This window comes from Oculina patagonica, chromosome 1 (genome assembly GCF_052425735.1).
Source record: "Oculina patagonica isolate OP01 chromosome 1, crgOcupat, whole genome shotgun sequence".
NCBI classification, from domain to species: Eukaryota; Metazoa; Cnidaria; class Anthozoa; order Scleractinia; family Oculinidae; genus Oculina; species Oculina patagonica.
In genome coordinates this window covers 42,552,259-42,568,994 of record NC_135758.1, presented here as the reverse complement: position 1 = coordinate 42,568,994, position 16,736 = coordinate 42,552,259, and the positions used below count along the sequence as shown (strand labels likewise).

At 39.2% G+C, this 16,736-nt stretch overlaps 2 protein-coding genes across 2 annotated transcripts in view; one reads left to right on the top strand and one right to left on the bottom strand.

The window, feature by feature from the left end:
- Positions 1-5,532, top strand: part of LOC144632078 (adenylate kinase 8-like) — a 79,396-nt gene extending 73,864 nt beyond the window's left edge. Inside the window, exons 13-17 of the mRNA XM_078490685.1 lie at positions 1,031-1,120; positions 2,345-2,486; positions 3,842-3,922; positions 4,970-5,027; positions 5,125-5,532. Coding sequence (XP_078346811.1) covers positions 1,031-1,120; positions 2,345-2,486; positions 3,842-3,922; positions 4,970-5,027; positions 5,125-5,304 — 551 coding nt within the window. The 3' untranslated portion in view covers positions 5,305-5,532. The remainder of the gene's footprint in view (positions 1-1,030; positions 1,121-2,344; positions 2,487-3,841; positions 3,923-4,969; positions 5,028-5,124) is intronic.
- Positions 5,533-5,896: 364 nt separating this feature from the next.
- On the bottom strand, positions 5,897-15,723 carry LOC144632637 (seminal plasma protein pB1-like). The gene is made up of 5 exons (XM_078491320.1): positions 15,646-15,723; positions 9,499-9,588; positions 8,440-8,604; positions 6,782-6,915; positions 5,897-6,066 (listed from the first exon to the last, which is right to left on the bottom strand). The coding sequence occupies exons 2-4, from the start codon at positions 9,572-9,574 to the stop codon at positions 6,785-6,787; spliced, it is 372 nt and encodes a 123-aa protein (XP_078347446.1). The 5' UTR covers positions 9,575-9,588; positions 15,646-15,723; the 3' UTR covers positions 5,897-6,066; positions 6,782-6,784.
- Between the last annotated feature and the right edge of the window lie 1,013 nt (positions 15,724-16,736).

The window sequence follows — 16,736 nt, the reverse complement described above, 5'->3', positions numbered from 1 at the left end:
CACCAGAATGCGATAAAGCATTTTAATGAACAAGAACAGATAGTGAAGATGAATTTTTCAACAATGACACGAGAATCGGGAATCGAACCCATGGCCTCCCAGATACCGGTTGGGCGCTCTAACCACTGAGCTACGAGAGACTCGTGGTGAACAGATAGTGTAACTCAAGAATTGTAGCAATAGGGGGTTCCCATAGATATAACACCATTCGCTTGTTGACAGTAATGTTTCATATTGTGTTCAGATGAGAAAGCAGACTACGTAATTCACTCCGGTCTAATCAGACCACTGTATGTCAATGCTTTAATGACACTTTTGCAATGGGGGCGCTTATTGAAAGGGGGAGGACTTATTGGAATAGAGGCGCTTATTAAAAAAAGACACTTATTGGAAGGAGGGCGCTATATCGAATGATTACGGTACTGTTGTCAGAGGGTGGCTACTTTTGGGAAGTACATTACTTGCAAAAAAATTCGGACGTTTAAATTTCGGGCGTTTCGTTTCAGACGTAATTTTCGGACACTTTTTATCTAGTTATGGACAAATTTCGGACACTTTGCTGAAACATAGCTTAAGTAAATTTATGCCTACAAAGCACGAATTAGACTGCAACAACATCTGTACATGTGAACATGATAGTTTTACTGCATCCTCAAGGTTTACAGATATTTCGTCGCGAAAATAACACAAATACTATCAAGCCGTTAGATATCTCAGGTTTTGTCTCAACTGTAGATCGCTCAATAAAGGAAACTAACAGCTTTGGAGCTCAAAGTGTCCACTAATTCTGCCATCTCAAAACCCTTCCTTGTATTATCGGGTTTGTTTGCCCGCCGGCTGTGTACCTAAAACCGTTAAAATTTACTGTAAAAAATTCGGACGCTTAAAATTTCGGACGGTTTCATTTTCGGACACTTTTTTGTCCGAAATTTAAATCGTCCGAAATTTTTTTGCAAGTAATGTAGTCACTTTAGGATTCATATGCGCATGTTATTTGCTGTACTAGTCTAAAATATGTCCTCGTGTTTAGTTTCCTGTACAGAGCTGATCAAGCAGTCTTTAGTGGATGACTCTAAGCTTGGTGAGGCAGTAAGACCGTATGTTGAGCGAAACATGATGGGTAGGTATTGAAACAAATGTAAGCTTAAGAACTAGGTAGGTCCCCGAAAATATTTGACCTACCGGCTTAACAGGTGCCTTATAACATGAAATGTTCGCGACACGTTAATTTTGCGATTTTGCGAAAATTTTGTGTTTGAATCACTTTGCTTTCGCGTTTTTTAGTAAGACACAATTTACATTTCCTTAGGCTCAATATTATTTAACATGTCCTTGAATTAAATGAAACGACTTTATCAAATGAATAATAACGTCAAAATTAACAAAAACGCAAGGGTGCGATTACATGCCAACAGTAACAACAGAGCAGTTCTCATAATGGCGACAAGCGGTTCATGCTTGTACGTGAATTATTGTTCTTGAGTCAATTGAGCACAACACCCATTTAAACTCATTCTTGATTATTGACATAGAGCGGTTTTCACTTGAGTGTCGAAAGTTAATTGCGTTTGCTTTGGTTTTGCATTGCTACGCTTAGTGATTGGCTTAAAAATCTCGCGCCACTTTCTCAGCCAATCAGAACTAAAACCAAAACCAATCGTGACTCACTCGCGCACGTTTTCCCGCGCTTCGTGCCGGCTACATGTATTTGCTTTGAGTTTTGATTGGTTCACTGGATTGTCTGTGTCCTTTGTGATTGGCCAAAATAATTACTTTGGTTTTGGTTTTACGACACTCAATTGAAAACTGCTCTAATGTGAGTCACTTAATTTTCGCGTCATGTTATGTTCGCGACACTTCTTGTTCGCGCCACTAAATTCGCTAAATTAACGTGTCGTGTCTGTGTTTGAGCCTAGTGGCCCATGAGGCCGGTGCTTATCACGGGCTACTCACCCCTGGATGCAATGCTAGTCCATCGCAGGGTTACCTCCAGCATTAAATTTGTCGTTACCTGTTTATACACCTGGTTTCAGAGAGGCACTATGAGAGTGAAGTGTCTTACCCAAGAACACAACACAATGGCCCAGCCAGGGCCGCTCCATCTGGAGTCCAGGGCGCTAACCATTAGGCCACCACGCCTCTCATACCGGCTTAACAGACAGGCGCTTTATGCTGGTCGGCGTAGCATGAAATAGATGAAGCAGCAAGAAGTATTGGTTAACTCCAACCCTCAGCCGGTATTTTAGGGTGCCCTTACAATTTGCCGTTACCCATTTTATACAATTGTGTAGAGAGAGGCACTGCAATCTTTTTTAACTTTATATTTTGTTTTGTTTCATCGCAGTACCGGACGACTTGGTTCTACAATTGCTACAAAATCGCCTGGCTCAGTTAGACGCTGTGACTAAAGGCTGGGTAATACACAGTTTTCCCAAGACAAGGGAACAAGCGGAGTCACTGACAAGGGCCGGATATGAACCTAACAGGTGAAAATACACGGCTTGTTAACGTCTTTGCAAGAACAGGTTCTTCGTACTGAAAATTCATGCAAAAACGCCCGAAGATTTCCGATTGTTATTAACCAATCAGAAGACGCACGAGAGCTTTCGAGCACGCTCATAGCTCTCTTGTCAGGTCGTCGTCAGTGGCATACGTCCATCATGCTCATGAGCGTGGGTTTCCTCTTTTCTTGACCAATCAAATTCTCAGAAATGTAGTAGAAAATTTCTTTGATTTCAAAATCTTTCAGCTAACGAAAAAACACAACAGTTATAAGCCCACCTGGATACAAGCTTTCCCACATCCAACTTTCCCATATTTTTAACTTACTAACGTCCTGACAGAAAAGTGTACTTCAAACAGAAACAAGCAACGAAAAATCTACTTGGAAACGAAAACTCTTTTCCAAGTCAAGTGCAGACCAAAACATTTGATCGGAGTGGCATTTTCTTTCATATCCTTCATTAAAGTCACCACGGGTTGCTTCTCAGCTCACTTTAACACAGATTTTATGCCTTCTTTAAGCTCCCCTAGTCATCCATGTCCAATATACACGACCTGATACGAGTCGTAAATGTCATCATACGAGTCGTACGAGTCGTGAAACAATAGTGTACGAGTCGTACATAATTGACGACTGGAAAAAAATAGTTGTCGAGTGGAGAAATGCGTCTCATTATGGACAATTTTTCATCATGTTGTTAAGCAAAGGCCCTGCGATGGGTTGTCATGTCGTACGAGTGGACAACATAATTGTCGACTGGAGAAACACGCTAAACACAATGTAGTCAATGTATATTCCTCGTTCTAAAAGCGTGATGGCCCAAACACGCTAAACGCAATGTGTATACTCTTCGTTAGTCAATGTATATTCCTCGTTCTAAAAGCGTGATGGCCGAAACACGCTAAACGCAATGTGTATATTATTCTTTCTGAAAGTCGTACGACTAGAAGTGTGCTAGCGAAACACGCCAAACACAATGCATAAGCGTGATGGCCCAAACACGCTAAACGCAATGTGTATAATCTTCGTTAATCAATGTATATTCCTCGTTCTAAAAGCGTGATGGCCGAAACACGCTAAACGCAGTGTGTATATTCTTCGTTTTAAAAGTGTGCTAGCGAAACACGCCAAACACAATGTATATTCCTCGTTCTAAAAGCGTGATGGCCGAAACACGCTAAACGCAATGTGTCGGAGGACGTAACTCGCTTCTTCATAGTTTTTGTATGCCTTCTCTTATCGATGAGGTATTTTTGCCAAGGTTTTATGACATTGTTGGTAGAAAAGAATACCTCACACCATAAATAGTATTTTTTATAACGATTATCATTGTTTCAGGGTGATCTTTATGGATGTGCCAACAGACACCATTCTGGAGAGAATGACCCTACGAAGTGTAGACCCGGTTACTGGTGAAAGGTAGGTTGAAGAAGGCACTGCAATCTTCGCAACAATCGGCAAACAGCACAATTTATACTATGGAAACACATCTGATCGAAGTTTGAGAGGAGCGAAAACCTGTAAAACGAGCGTTGTGTAACCACATCAATATGGGAGGCGCGGTGGCCTAATGGTTAGTGCGCCAGACTCCGGATCGAGCGGTCCGGGTTCGAGACCTGGCCGGGGTCATTGTGTTGTGTTCTTGGGCAAGACACTCTACTCTCGTAGTGCCTCTCTCCACCCAGGTGTATAACTGGGAACCCGGCGGCGACATAATGCTGGCGTGGGGGGGGGGGGGGGGGAGGGGGAGGTACCCTGCGATGGACTAGCATCCCATTCAGGGGGGAGTAGAAATATCCCTAGAAACCGGGATAAGCTCCGGCAAGTATGGACCACTTGCCTCTAGGCTCCTAACCACATCAATTACTTGAGTGAGGTTTGGTTCGGGTGACGAAAAAAATAGCCGTAATAATGTCGGTGGTGGGAAGGCGGGTTTGTTGTTTTAAATTTACATAAAAGGGGCAGTATCACAAGAAGCCTCCTAAGTTTTTGTGTAAACTATGATAGAATTATGAGGGTGCACTCAGAGGTCAACAACCTTTGAACAACAAAAGAAAGGCATAAATTCATTCTCCAAGGTGTGAATCAACGTAATTTAAGTGATTTTCGTTGACACTGTCAAACTTGAAAGTGTCGGCCCGACTTTTTCAAGTTTTAGGCCACTACTGTCCCAGCCGTCCATAGCCAAACCACCTTTTAACAATTTTCATGACTAGTAAATTACGTTTTAGCAAAGCCAGGCCACTATTAGTGGATTTCCAATTAATAACAACACCTTCATTGCATTTTCAAGTAGCACTAAATCATGGTGACACTGTCCCTTTTAATGTATAATAACAGCTTTTGTACAGAACTTGGTGGACAGTGGGGATGGCCTTCGATCGACAAAAACTTTGGGTTTATTTTCCTGCCTGTGGTCCGAATCATTCGCTGTGAATGTTAAAAATGATTTCTTTATCTCTTCAGATATCATCTGATATACCATCCGCCGCGAACAAACGAAGTTAAACAGAGGTTACAAACGGTTAGTCTTGGAATTTGATTTTTATTTACATGAATATTACGACCACGGTCACATGACTTTTCACTGTATCACCGCAATTTTTGTTACCTCCTTTCAGAGTCAGAAAGACGTGGAGTCAGCGGTCAACTCCCGTATCGCTGATTACCAGGCCTATATCGAGGAGATCGCGGAGTACTACGAGGAGTCTGGGCAGCACATTAACGCTGATCAAGATATCCACACTGTGTTTGAGTGCATTGAGAGTATTATTGTAAACCCTATACCGCGAAAGAACTAAAAAGTCTATCAAAACAACATGTTTTATTACTCTAACGGGAAACGTTTGCAAGCAAAGGTGTATATAATTCATTAGTTTCATTGAACTCGCGTATTTTAAACGTTGTATTATAGGAGTATTTTTTATCTCCACTTCCTGTCAGAAGTGGCAATGTTTATTTGCCTGAGCAAGGCATCTGTAATTAATAAACGTGTGCCAGCCTGCAATAAATGATTCTCTGTAAATACCGTCGGTATCTATTTGTGAAGGAGCAGTTAAGATAGGGGTCTGGAGGCGTGGGGGAGTAGGGGGGTAGGGGGGGGGGGGGTGGAGAATCTTGTGTTGTTGGGGCGAAAACCGCGGGCTCAGTCACTTCTCGGAGAAGTGATGTCGCCGTCAACTGGCACTTGTTCCCCCGACGGGAAAACGCTCAATACATTCAAAGTCTTGTAAAAGAAAATTGTTTTCACCACGGTCTAAATTATGAACTCATCAATCGTCCATTTTCGTGCTTGGTAAAACGCTGATTATTGCTGTAATAAAATCAATGCCTTTCAAACGAGGGCATTTCATGTAGAGACTGGAAAAAACATTGAGAACATGAACAACATGGTGTAGTTTCCCAACGATTTATTTTCATTGCTGCATAGCTACATGTTTTTAAACGATAAATTGCTTCTTCCCACTTTGGGCTAATCCTAACTAATAAGAGCGCTCTTGTCCCCGGAACATCTTTCCAATCATTCTACTTTCTAAAGTATCGTGGGAAACTTTGTGTTGGCCCTGTAAAAAGAAAAAGAGTGTTAAACCGCAAAGAACAAAAATGAAAGATTGAGACTGCGTTTACGCTAGGCGGAATTTTACCGGATTCGTGAAGAATCCAGGATGTTTTAGTACCGGATTCGTTTTGGCATTTACTCCCAGGCAAGTGAGTCCGAAACAAAAACGTCCCAGTTTGGTCGTGTGTCTGAAGATTTTAAATCCGGAATCCAAGGTGAATACCGTAAAAAATTCCGGTTATAAGCCCTGGGCTTATAAAACTTCGTAAGGGGTTTTGGTTGGGCTTATAAGCGGAAGGGCTTATATCCGGGAGGGCTTATAAGCGGAATAAAAAAAAAACGTTTCGAAACGAGCCACGGGAGTGTTGATCGTGTTTAAGTTAAAAACGCATTAAAAACAACATTTAGCCCTGTTCGGTACTGTCAACCGGCATAGGGGGGGGGGGGCTTATATCCGGGGGGACTTATAATCGGATGTATTCCAGGTAGATGGCCTATAACCGGGGGGGGGGGCTTATAACCGGAATTTTACGGTATCTTTTTTTTCTATTGGAGCCTTCTTGAAAACCTTTCCTGTTGCTGCTGTTGAAATAAGCTCTGTCGTTTCTCACCCGCCAAACACAACCCCACCCCCGCTGCTAAAGTTCTTTTTTTACATGAACAAAAAAATACGATAAAAGTTAGCAGGAAACAAAATATATAAATCATTTACACATTACCTATTAGAAACCACAACAGCTATAATCGGGTGGACAATCCGCTAACCCTTGATATCCAATGAACATGCAAGGCTCGTCCGGAGGACTACAATACCCGCCATAATCATCTTCGCATGGCTTCTTTTTAAAGTCACCTGTTGAAAGTTTTGGTATGGGTAAAACACGAGCTATAGGATAAGTGAATTTCGACTTTAAAAAAAGACAAATCATTTACAAATAAAGTCGTTTTTCCACAACAAATTCGTCCCCAGGGTCTTCTCGGCGACGCCTTTCCAAAATGGCGGCTCGTCAAGACCAGCCGCCATTTTGAAAACGGAGAAGACCCTGGGGACGAGGTAATTACCACAGTACAGTCCGGAAACGTATTCTCCGATGTCAAAGTTACAAGCCGTGTGTAAATAATTATGTTCTATATACAGACAACAAGCCAGAGGTTGCTCTTAGTGCAAAAGGCGCCGTTGAACGGCAGAGTTCCAGAAATATTTGTGGGGGATTAGCAACGCGCTTGGTGTGAATCTATTGTTTCGAGCGAAGACGATATCTTCACCAAAAGAGTTGGAAACATGTCTTGTAGCCGTCAACGCTATAAGTTTTGATGACTTTTCTTTCGACCTCGAGAAAATATCCTATTTAAACCTAATTAGATTCATCTCTGATTTCATTAAGACCGGTTTACATGCTACGATTTGCGGGCTGATTTGCTTCAGCAAATTTACCGCTGCGATTCGTCCGTTCAAAGGAAGATTGAAAATCGGACTGATTTCTAAAATCGGTGGCACTGCAACAGATTTTTGAAAAGTTGGGCTTATTTTCTTATAAAATCTGGGTCAAATCGAGCTGAAAAATCGTACATTGTACTGAGTAAACCGGCCTTAGTTGACTTGCATATACGCGATTTTGAATAATCATTTTATTCGCGACTCGTGATAATTTTTATCTTGCGCTTTCGATCTATTTTCCCGACGGAAAAACACATGCAGGAGTATAGAATAGCCCTTAAAATACAGTAAGTGTCGCAAATTTTAGGCGAGTCTCAAAATCTTCGCTAATAAACTAGTTTCTACGAACCGAGCTCTCAAAAGGTAAATCTGATCTCGGAATCTTGGTTTTTACGATTTGTGTTTCGGAATCTCGCAAGCCAAGCAAACGTTTAACCTAAATGAACTGTTATACAACTACAACTGCAAAACAAAGACAAATCACGATCCACTGCTCAACATCGCATACCGCTACTGTGAAACACGTAGGCTTGGATAAATAATGCTAGTAAATTTCCATTTTGGCTGAGTTCTTTTCTTCTAATCCGTAAATAAAGCACACAAAAATGGAATAACGTCTCCTACTATTCATTGCAAATACAAATAATTTCACTCTACTCTACACACAACTGAATAGAGACGGCAAATTTTTGCCGTTTTCCTTAAACGTCATGCTTAACCTTCTATTAAATCACAAACTAATACGCTGATGGCGTCTATATTTAATTTTGTTTCTTGGGGTGGGAGGGGGTACTTAAATTTAACGAGTATTAAATTAGACTGACACAAATTTTAGCGAGCACTAAATTAAGCGATTTTTGCCCAACTCGCTAAAATCGCTAAAATAAGTAGCCGCTAACAATAGTAACCCTAAGGTATAAAATATAGAGCAGAGCTTACCGCAGTTAGCCCATTTTCCATCGTAGACGGCATCAAGCGAACACCACGGCATATTATGATTATTACCGATGCAGGAATCGTAAGATTCGCCCTCATATTCGAATGGAAAAACACAACAACGGCCTTGAGGATCATCTGTCTCCGTTTCAGGTGGACATGGTTCCCCTATCCAACAAACAGATAATCATAGTATTAAAACTGTACTTTTGACAACTTATTACCGCATTTCTTGAGTAACATAACCGCTGTGCTTCTAAGGGCCTGTTTACATGATTCCGGAGTGATTTTCATTCCGGAACGAAACTCGTTCCAGAACTTCGTTGAAGAACTAATTTGATTTTATTTAGACGAAATTCACATGAATTTAAACAAACAGAATTGTCGGTTTAGAAGTTAACAACAACACTGGTATACAAAGACGGAGAATGTTGATTAACGAGATAGTACCCCAAAAAAGAAATTAACTCGTAAGGATAACCGAAGAGTATCAAAAAAACAACTTTATTTTAGTGTCAAATCATTCAAATCTCGTCAAAAAGAACAGACATACAAAATGATATTGTTATTTTCAAGTTTTCCCAAGAACACAATGGTTTACATAAAATGTTTCCTAATTGATTATTCAGCGTTATTCTCTTCACTTGATTGCTTGAAAGTGTATCGATATAATTGCTATGCTGATCAATTTTAGAGCGGTTTTCACTTGAGTGTCGAAAGTTATTCACGTTTGCATTGGTTTTGCTTTTCTACGCTTAGTGATCGGTTTAAAATTCTCGCGCCACTTTCTTAGCCAATCATAAGTAAAACCAAAACCAATCGTGACTCGCTTGCACACGTTTACCCGCGTTTCGTGCCAGCTACGTGTATTTGCTTCGAGTTTTGATTGGTTTACTGGATGTCTGTTTCCTTTGTGATTGGCAAAAGTAATATTACTTTGTCTTTGGTTTTACTACACTCAATTGAAATCTGCTCTTCTTACTTGAGAACTAAAGCGTCCACACAAGTCTTCATATTATTTTAAACAAGTAAGCGAGAATTTATCAAAAGTGGATCAAAAACCTCTTTGGTATTCCCGTCCTGGAGCTGCATCCAGCATCAACGCGGTTAACAGGAGAAAGAAGCAAATAACCTTCATGGTCGATGTCCTTTCTGTTAAGCACTGTTGTAAAGTGGACAGAAAAAAACAAAAAAAACATCAGAAAGTATTAAAATGAACTGTTTGAAGAAATACACAGGCGGCGCAGCAGGGAGGGGGTAGGGGTACAGCCCTAGCCTGAATTTCAGACATCCCTCTGTGGTCGCCACGGAGAGATGTCTGAAATTCAGGCTAGTACAGCTTCCCCCCCCCCCCAAAAAAAAAAAAAAAAAAAAGAAAATTTGTTTGGGGGAGGGGGACTCAGCCCCTCACGTTTTGGTGCCGAGCGCAGCGTAACATTGGTTTGTCAAGATATTCCGTCTCGTGATTGAGTTCAAACATCTTCGACACTTCCTTGTAAGTCTTCGGGAACCTTTTTTCCTCTTCGGAAAGTTCGAAAAATGTTCTGAATGGATCATATGGCCTTCGAACAACAATCGGAGAATATTCGGAAATCTTCGGTTTAGAAACTGCTCAGAAAACAAAAAGTTGCTAGAGCGGAAAAAAAGTATTTTAGAGTAAGTCTTAGAAAACCACAGTTATAACGGTTTCAATAAATCGTCAATGAAATGCAAACGCGCGCACAGAAGCCAATGCAATGTGGTGCTGTTGTCAATTATCCGCCTGTGGTGTAACCTATTTAATTCATTATTCAATAAAAACGAGAGCCTGTCTTGTTGTAAAGTTTTGAACGTCTAGTAGATTTATACTTCGCCCTCATTAACTATCACACATAGAAATCGAGAGCGAATTGTTAAATAATACCTCGTGGACACAGAAATCATGTCATACATGTGGTTTCCGCAGGTCCACAGAATGCACCATAAATAACTTATCTTCAAGTTATGACAATTTATATCCCTTCAAAGGCGCCAGTCAATCGTTTAAAACCAATTGCAATCGCCTGGAAGTTCTTCCCTGCACTGATCAAACTGATAGCAAGCCAAACTGGGTGCCATAGTTTGGTGTTTATATATCAACGGCTAGTCAAAATAGTTTTAATTGTTAAATAGTTTCAAGTATTTATAAACAGAATGGGAGGAATGAGAACACATCGTATTCTTCTTTAAGATGTTTTGAAGTTATGCTTCGCAAGTCGAACAAAGCTATGATGAAGCTTTATTATTCATTTTAGTATTTGTTCCTTTCCGCAAACACGCAACACAATAATTAAGTTGTTTTAAAGTCATGCTTCGCAAGTCATCCACTAAAAGGGAGCAGCTAGAATAAATTAGTTTTGGATGATTAAAATGCGCGGGAATCTTTGATGAAGTGGAATAAATTAAGATAAAATGCGCGCGGGAATTTTATGCAGCATAATTTATGCCTTGGCGTCGCGCACGATAAGCCTACTTGATTGACAAATTGACAGAGCAGGGTACATAGTCTACTTGATTGACAGAATGAGCACTTGTTCTACTGCGGATCGAAGCGACAAAATTTTATAAGAAGATCTTGATCTTTATTATTCATGCTGTTATCCATGCAAAGAGATCGGAGCAGTCAATCGATAAAGGCGGGTCAAAAACAAATTTAATTAACTCTCTATCAGCAATTGATCACCCTCTATCTATAAAAAATACCTCGTGTACACACAAATCATGTCATACATGTGGTTTGCGCAGGTCCACAAAATGCACCATAAAGAACTTGTCTTCAACTTGTATGACAATTTACATTCCTTTAAAGGCGCCAGTCAATCGTTTAAGAGACCAATCGCCTGGAAGTTCTTCGATCCACTGATCAAACCGATAGCAAGCCAAACTGGGTGCCATAGTTTGGTGTTATATCAACGGCTAGTCAAAATAATTTTAATTGCTAAATATTTTCCAAGTATTTTTAAACAGAATAGGAGGAATGAGAACGCATCGTATTCTTCTGTAGTGTATATAGAATTAAAAAAAAATGATTTCCTTTTTATCATTTGACCTGTAGCAATTCCAGTAACACAAACTAGTTAGTGGCGACGTTTTGTACACGTACTGAATTGGCGCAATATGCTGATAAACTCCAGCCTCTACGCCTTTGCAGCCAGGAATTAACAGGAATTTACGAATTATCTTTTGAGAAGACAGTTTCCGAGTTCGTAATGCTCCTAACGTTGCCGATATATGCAAGCAAAGGCCACTGGACACGTTTTAGAATAACTTTTAAGAAAGTTCCCTTACCTAAGTTTTCCAGTCGATTTGTCCAAAAGTTGAAAGGGTTGTTCACTCTCCAGGTATCACGAGGCAAAAATGATAGAGTGCTTATTCACTTTTGCCTTATCAAGACATTTTCCACCTGGATTATCCGACCCATTGTGGGGCAAGTTTAACCAATAGGAAGTCAAGTTATCTTTACATGTCGATCCTATCTATTTGTATATACAATAGATTTTACACTTCACTGTACTCTGTGTAGTTTGCCGCATTTGTTCTTTTGGTATCAAGCCAACATAATATTTGTAAAGGAGGCTATAATCTAGCAACTTCTACCTCTGTTTTCCCATTCAAACGCTAGACGTAGCCTTTGTATTATAAATTTTCTGGCCATCAATTGAATTGGAAGCACTGTTAAATTATATTAAATTTTGTTGAAAAAAATACGATGTTTTAGTATCCGTTCCTTTCCGCAAAAGCGCAACACAATAATTAAGTTGTTTTGAAGTCATGCTTCGCAAGTCATGCACTAAAAGTGAGCAGCTAGAATAAATTAGTTTAGGATGATAACTAAAATGCGCGGGAATCTTTAATGAAGTGGAATAAAGTAAAAAAAAATGCGCGCGTGACTTTTTGCAGCATAATTTATGCCTTGACGTCCCGCACGATAAACATACTTTATTGACAAATTGACAGAGCAGGGTACATAGTCTACTTGATTGACAGAATGAGCACTTGTTCTACTGCGGATCAAAGCGAAAAAATTTTATAAGAAGCTCCGTTTTTAAATTACTTAAGATCTATTACCTTTAGCTTACTAGAGGTTTTTAAAGCTCAAATAGATCGAACAGTTATTCGCGATCAAGGCATAAATTATGCTGCATAAATTCCCGCGCGCATTTTATTTTAATTTATTCCACCTCATCAAAGATTCCCGCGCTTTTAAGTCATTATCCAAAACTAATTTACTCTAGCTGCACACTTTGAGTGGATGGCTGCTCAAATATTCGGCTTATTTTGCTGGCCTACACTGCTGCTGATCAAAAACAAATGTAATTTTCTCTCTATCAGCAATTAATCACCCTCCGATCTATAAAGAATACCTCGTGTACACACAAATCATGTCATACATGTGGTTTGCGCAGGTCCACAGAATGCACCATAAATAACTTATCTTCAAGTTATGACAATTTATATCCCTTCAAAGGCGCCAGTCAATCGTTTAAAACCAATTGCAATCGCCTGGAAGTTCTTCGCTGCACTGATCAAACTGATAGCAAGCCAAACTGGGTGCCATAGTTTGGTGTTATATCAACGGCTAGTCAAAATAGTTTTAATTGTTAAATAGTTTCAAGTATTTATAAACAGAATGGGAGGAATGAGAACACATCGTATTCTTCTTTAAGATGTTTTGAAGTTATGCTTCGCAAGTCGAACAAAGCTATGATGAAGCTTTATTATTCATTTTAGTATTTGTTCCTTTCCGCAAACACGCAACACAATAATTAAGTTGTTTAAAAGTCATGCTTCGCAAGTCATCCACTAAAAGGGAGCAGCTAGAATAAATTAGTTTTGGATGATGACTAAAATGCGCGGGAATCTTTGATGAAGTGGAATAAATTAAAATAAAATGCGCGCGGGAATTTATGCAGCATAATTTATGCCTTGGCGTCGCGCACGATAAGCCTACTTGATTGACAAATTGACAGAGCAGGGTACATAGTCTACTTGATTGACAGAATGAGCACTTGTTCTACTGCGGATCGAAGCGAGAAAATTTTATAAGAAGCTCCGTTTTTAAATTACTTAAGATCTATTTCCTTGAGCTTACTAGAGGTTTTTAAAGCTCAAATAGATCTAATAGTTATTCGCGATCAAGGCATAAACTATGTTGCATAAATTCCCGCGCGCATTTTATTTTAATTTATTCCACCTCATCAAAGATTCTCTTTTAGTCATTATCCAAAACTAATTTATTCTAGCTGCTCACTTTGAGTGGATGGCTTCTCAAATATTCGGCTAATTCTGCTGGCCTACACTACTGCTGGTAAAAAACAAATTTAATTTTCTCTCTATCAGCAATTAATCACCCTCCGATCTATAAACAATACCTCGTGTACACACAAATCGTGTCATACATTGTTGTTTGCGCAGGTCCACAGAATGTACCATAAATAACTTATCTTCAAGTTATGACAATTTACATTCCTTCAAAGGCGCCAGTCGATCGTTTAAGACCAATCGCCTGGAAGTTCGTCGATGCACTGATCAAACTGATAGCAAGCCAAACTGGGTGCTAAAGTTTAGTGTTATATCAACGGCTAGTCAAAATAATTTTAATTGCTAAATATTTTCAAGTATTTTTAAACAGAATGGGAGGAATGAGAACGCATCTTATTCTTCTGTAGTGTTTATAGAATTAAAAAAAAAACTTTTTTCTTTTTATCATTTTGACCTGTAGTGTTTCCAGTAACACAAACCAGTTAGTGGCGACTTTTTGTACACGTACTGAATTGGCGCAATATGTTGGTAAACTCCAGCCTCTACGCCTTTGCAGCCAGCAATCAACAGGAATTTACGAATTATCTTTTGAGAATACAGTCTCGGAGTTCGTAATGCTCTTAACGTTACCGATATTTGCAAGCAAAGGCCACTAGACACGTTTTAGAATAACTTTTAAGAAAGTTCCCTTACCTAAGTTTTCCAGGCGAGTTGTCCAAAGTTGAAAGGGTTGTTCACTCTCCAGGTATCACGAGGCAAGAATGATAGAGTGCTTATTCACTGTTGCCTTATCAAAATATTTCCACCTGGTTAATCCCACCCATTCTAGAGCAAGTTTAACCAATAGGAAGTCAAGTTATCTTAACATGTCGATCTTGTCTATTTATATATACAATAGATTTTACACTTCACTGTACTCTTTGTACTTTGCCGCATTTGCTCGTTTGGTATCAAACCAAGATGATATTTGTATACGAGGCTATACACTCGCAACTTATACGTCTGCTTTTACATTCAAATGCTGGACGTAGCCTTTGTATTCTAAATGTTTTGGCCATCAATTGAATTGGAAGCACTGTTAAATTCTCTTAAATTTTGTTGACATAATTACGATGTTTTAGTATCCGTTCCTTTCCACAAAATCTTAACAAAATAATTAAGTTGTTTTGAAGTCATGCTTCGCAAGTCATACCGAACAAAGCTATTATGAAGCTTTATTATTCGTGCGGTTCTCCATACAAAGGGATCGGACGGGGGATCGGAGCAGTCAATCGATAAAGGCGGGTCAAAAACAAATTTAATAATCTCTCTATCAGCAATTAATTACTCTCTATCTATAAATAACACCTCGTGTACACACAAATCATGTCATACATGTGGTTTGCGCAGGTCCACAGAATGCACTATAAATGACTTATCTTCAAGTTATGACAATTTGCATTCCTTCAAAGGCGCCAGTCAATCGTTTAAGAGGAATCGCCTGGAAGGGCTTCGATCCACTGATCATAGCGATAGCAAGCCAAACTGGGTGCCATTGTTTGATGTTTTATCAACGGCTAGTCAAAATAATTTTAATTGCTAAATATTTTCAAGTAATTTTTAAACAGAATGGGAGGAATGAGAACGCATCGTATTCTTCTGTATTGTATATAGAATTTAAAAAAAAATGATTTCCTTTTTATCATTTGACCTGTAGCAATTCCAGTAACACAAACCAGTTAGTGGCGACGTTTTGTACACGTACTGAATTGGCGCAATATGTTTGTAAACTCCAGGCTCTACACCTTCGCAGCCAGCAATCAACAGGAATTTACGATTTATCTTTTGAGAATACAGTTTCCGAGTTCGTAATGTTCCTAATGTTACCGATATACGCAAGCAAATGCAACTAGACACGTTTTAGAATAACTTTCAAGAAAGTTCCCTTACCTAAGTTTTCCAGTTGAGTTGTCCAAAAGTTGAAAGGGTTGTTCACTCTCCAGGTATCACGAGGCAAGAATGATAGAGTGCTTATTCACTTTTGCCTTATCAAGACATTTTCCACCTGGATTATCCGACCCATTGTGGGGCAAGTTTAGCCAATAAGAAGTCAAGTTATCTTAACATGTCGTTCCTATCTATTTATATATACAATAGATTTTACACTTCACTGTTCTTTGTGTACTTTGCCGCATTTGTTCGTTTGGTATCAAGCCAAGATGATATTTGTATAGGAGTCTATACTCTCGCAATTTCTACGTCTGTTTTCGCATTCAAACGCTGGACGTAGCCTTTGTATTATAAATTTTCTGGCCATCAATTGAATTGGAAGCACTGTTAAATTCTATTAAATTTTGTTGACATAATTTTCACATTCAAACGTTGGTCGTAGCCTTTGTATTATAAATTTTCTGCATCAATTGCACTGTTAAATTATAGTAAATTTTGTTGACATAAATACGATGTTTTAGTATTCGTTCCTTTCCACAAAATCGCAACACAATAATTATGTTGTTTTGAAGTCATGCTTCGCAAGTCATCCACTAAAAGTGAGCAGCTAGAATTAATCGATTTGTTCAAAAGTTGAAAGGGTTGTTCACTCTCCAGGTATCACGAGGCAAGAATGATAGAGTGCTTATTCACTGTTGCCTTATCAAAACATTTTCCACGTGGTTTATCCCACCCATTCTAGAGCAAGTTTAACCAATAGGAAGTCAAGTTATCTTAACATGTCGATCTTGTCTATTTATATATACAATAGATTTTACACTTCACTGTACTCTCTGTACTTTGCCGCATTTGTTCGTTTGGTATCAAGCCAAGATGATATTTGTAAAGGAGGCTATACTCTTGCAACTTCTACGTCTGTTTTCACATTCAAACGCTGGACGTAGCGTTTGTATTATAAATTTTCTGGCTATCAATTGAATTGGAAGCACTGTTAAACTCTATTAAATTTTGTTGACATAGATACGATGAGTTTAGTATCCGTTCCTTTCCACAAAACCCAACACAGTAATTAAGAGGAAATCCGCCAGGAC

Excerpts from the sequence above, each read along its gene's own strand:
- LOC144632637 (XM_078491320.1), bottom strand. The coding sequence starts at position 9,574 with ATGAAGGTTATTTGCTTCTTTCTCCTGTTAACCGCGTTGATGCTGGAT. Across the intron at positions 8,605-9,498 it reads AGGACGGGAATACCAAAGAG|GGGAACCATGTCCACCTGAA; the intron begins GTTTTTGATCCA and ends TTTGTTGGATAG. Across the intron at positions 6,916-8,439 it reads TGGAAAATGGGCTAACTGCG|GTGACTTTAAAAAGAAGCCA; the intron begins GTAAGCTCTGCT and ends AACTTTCAACAG.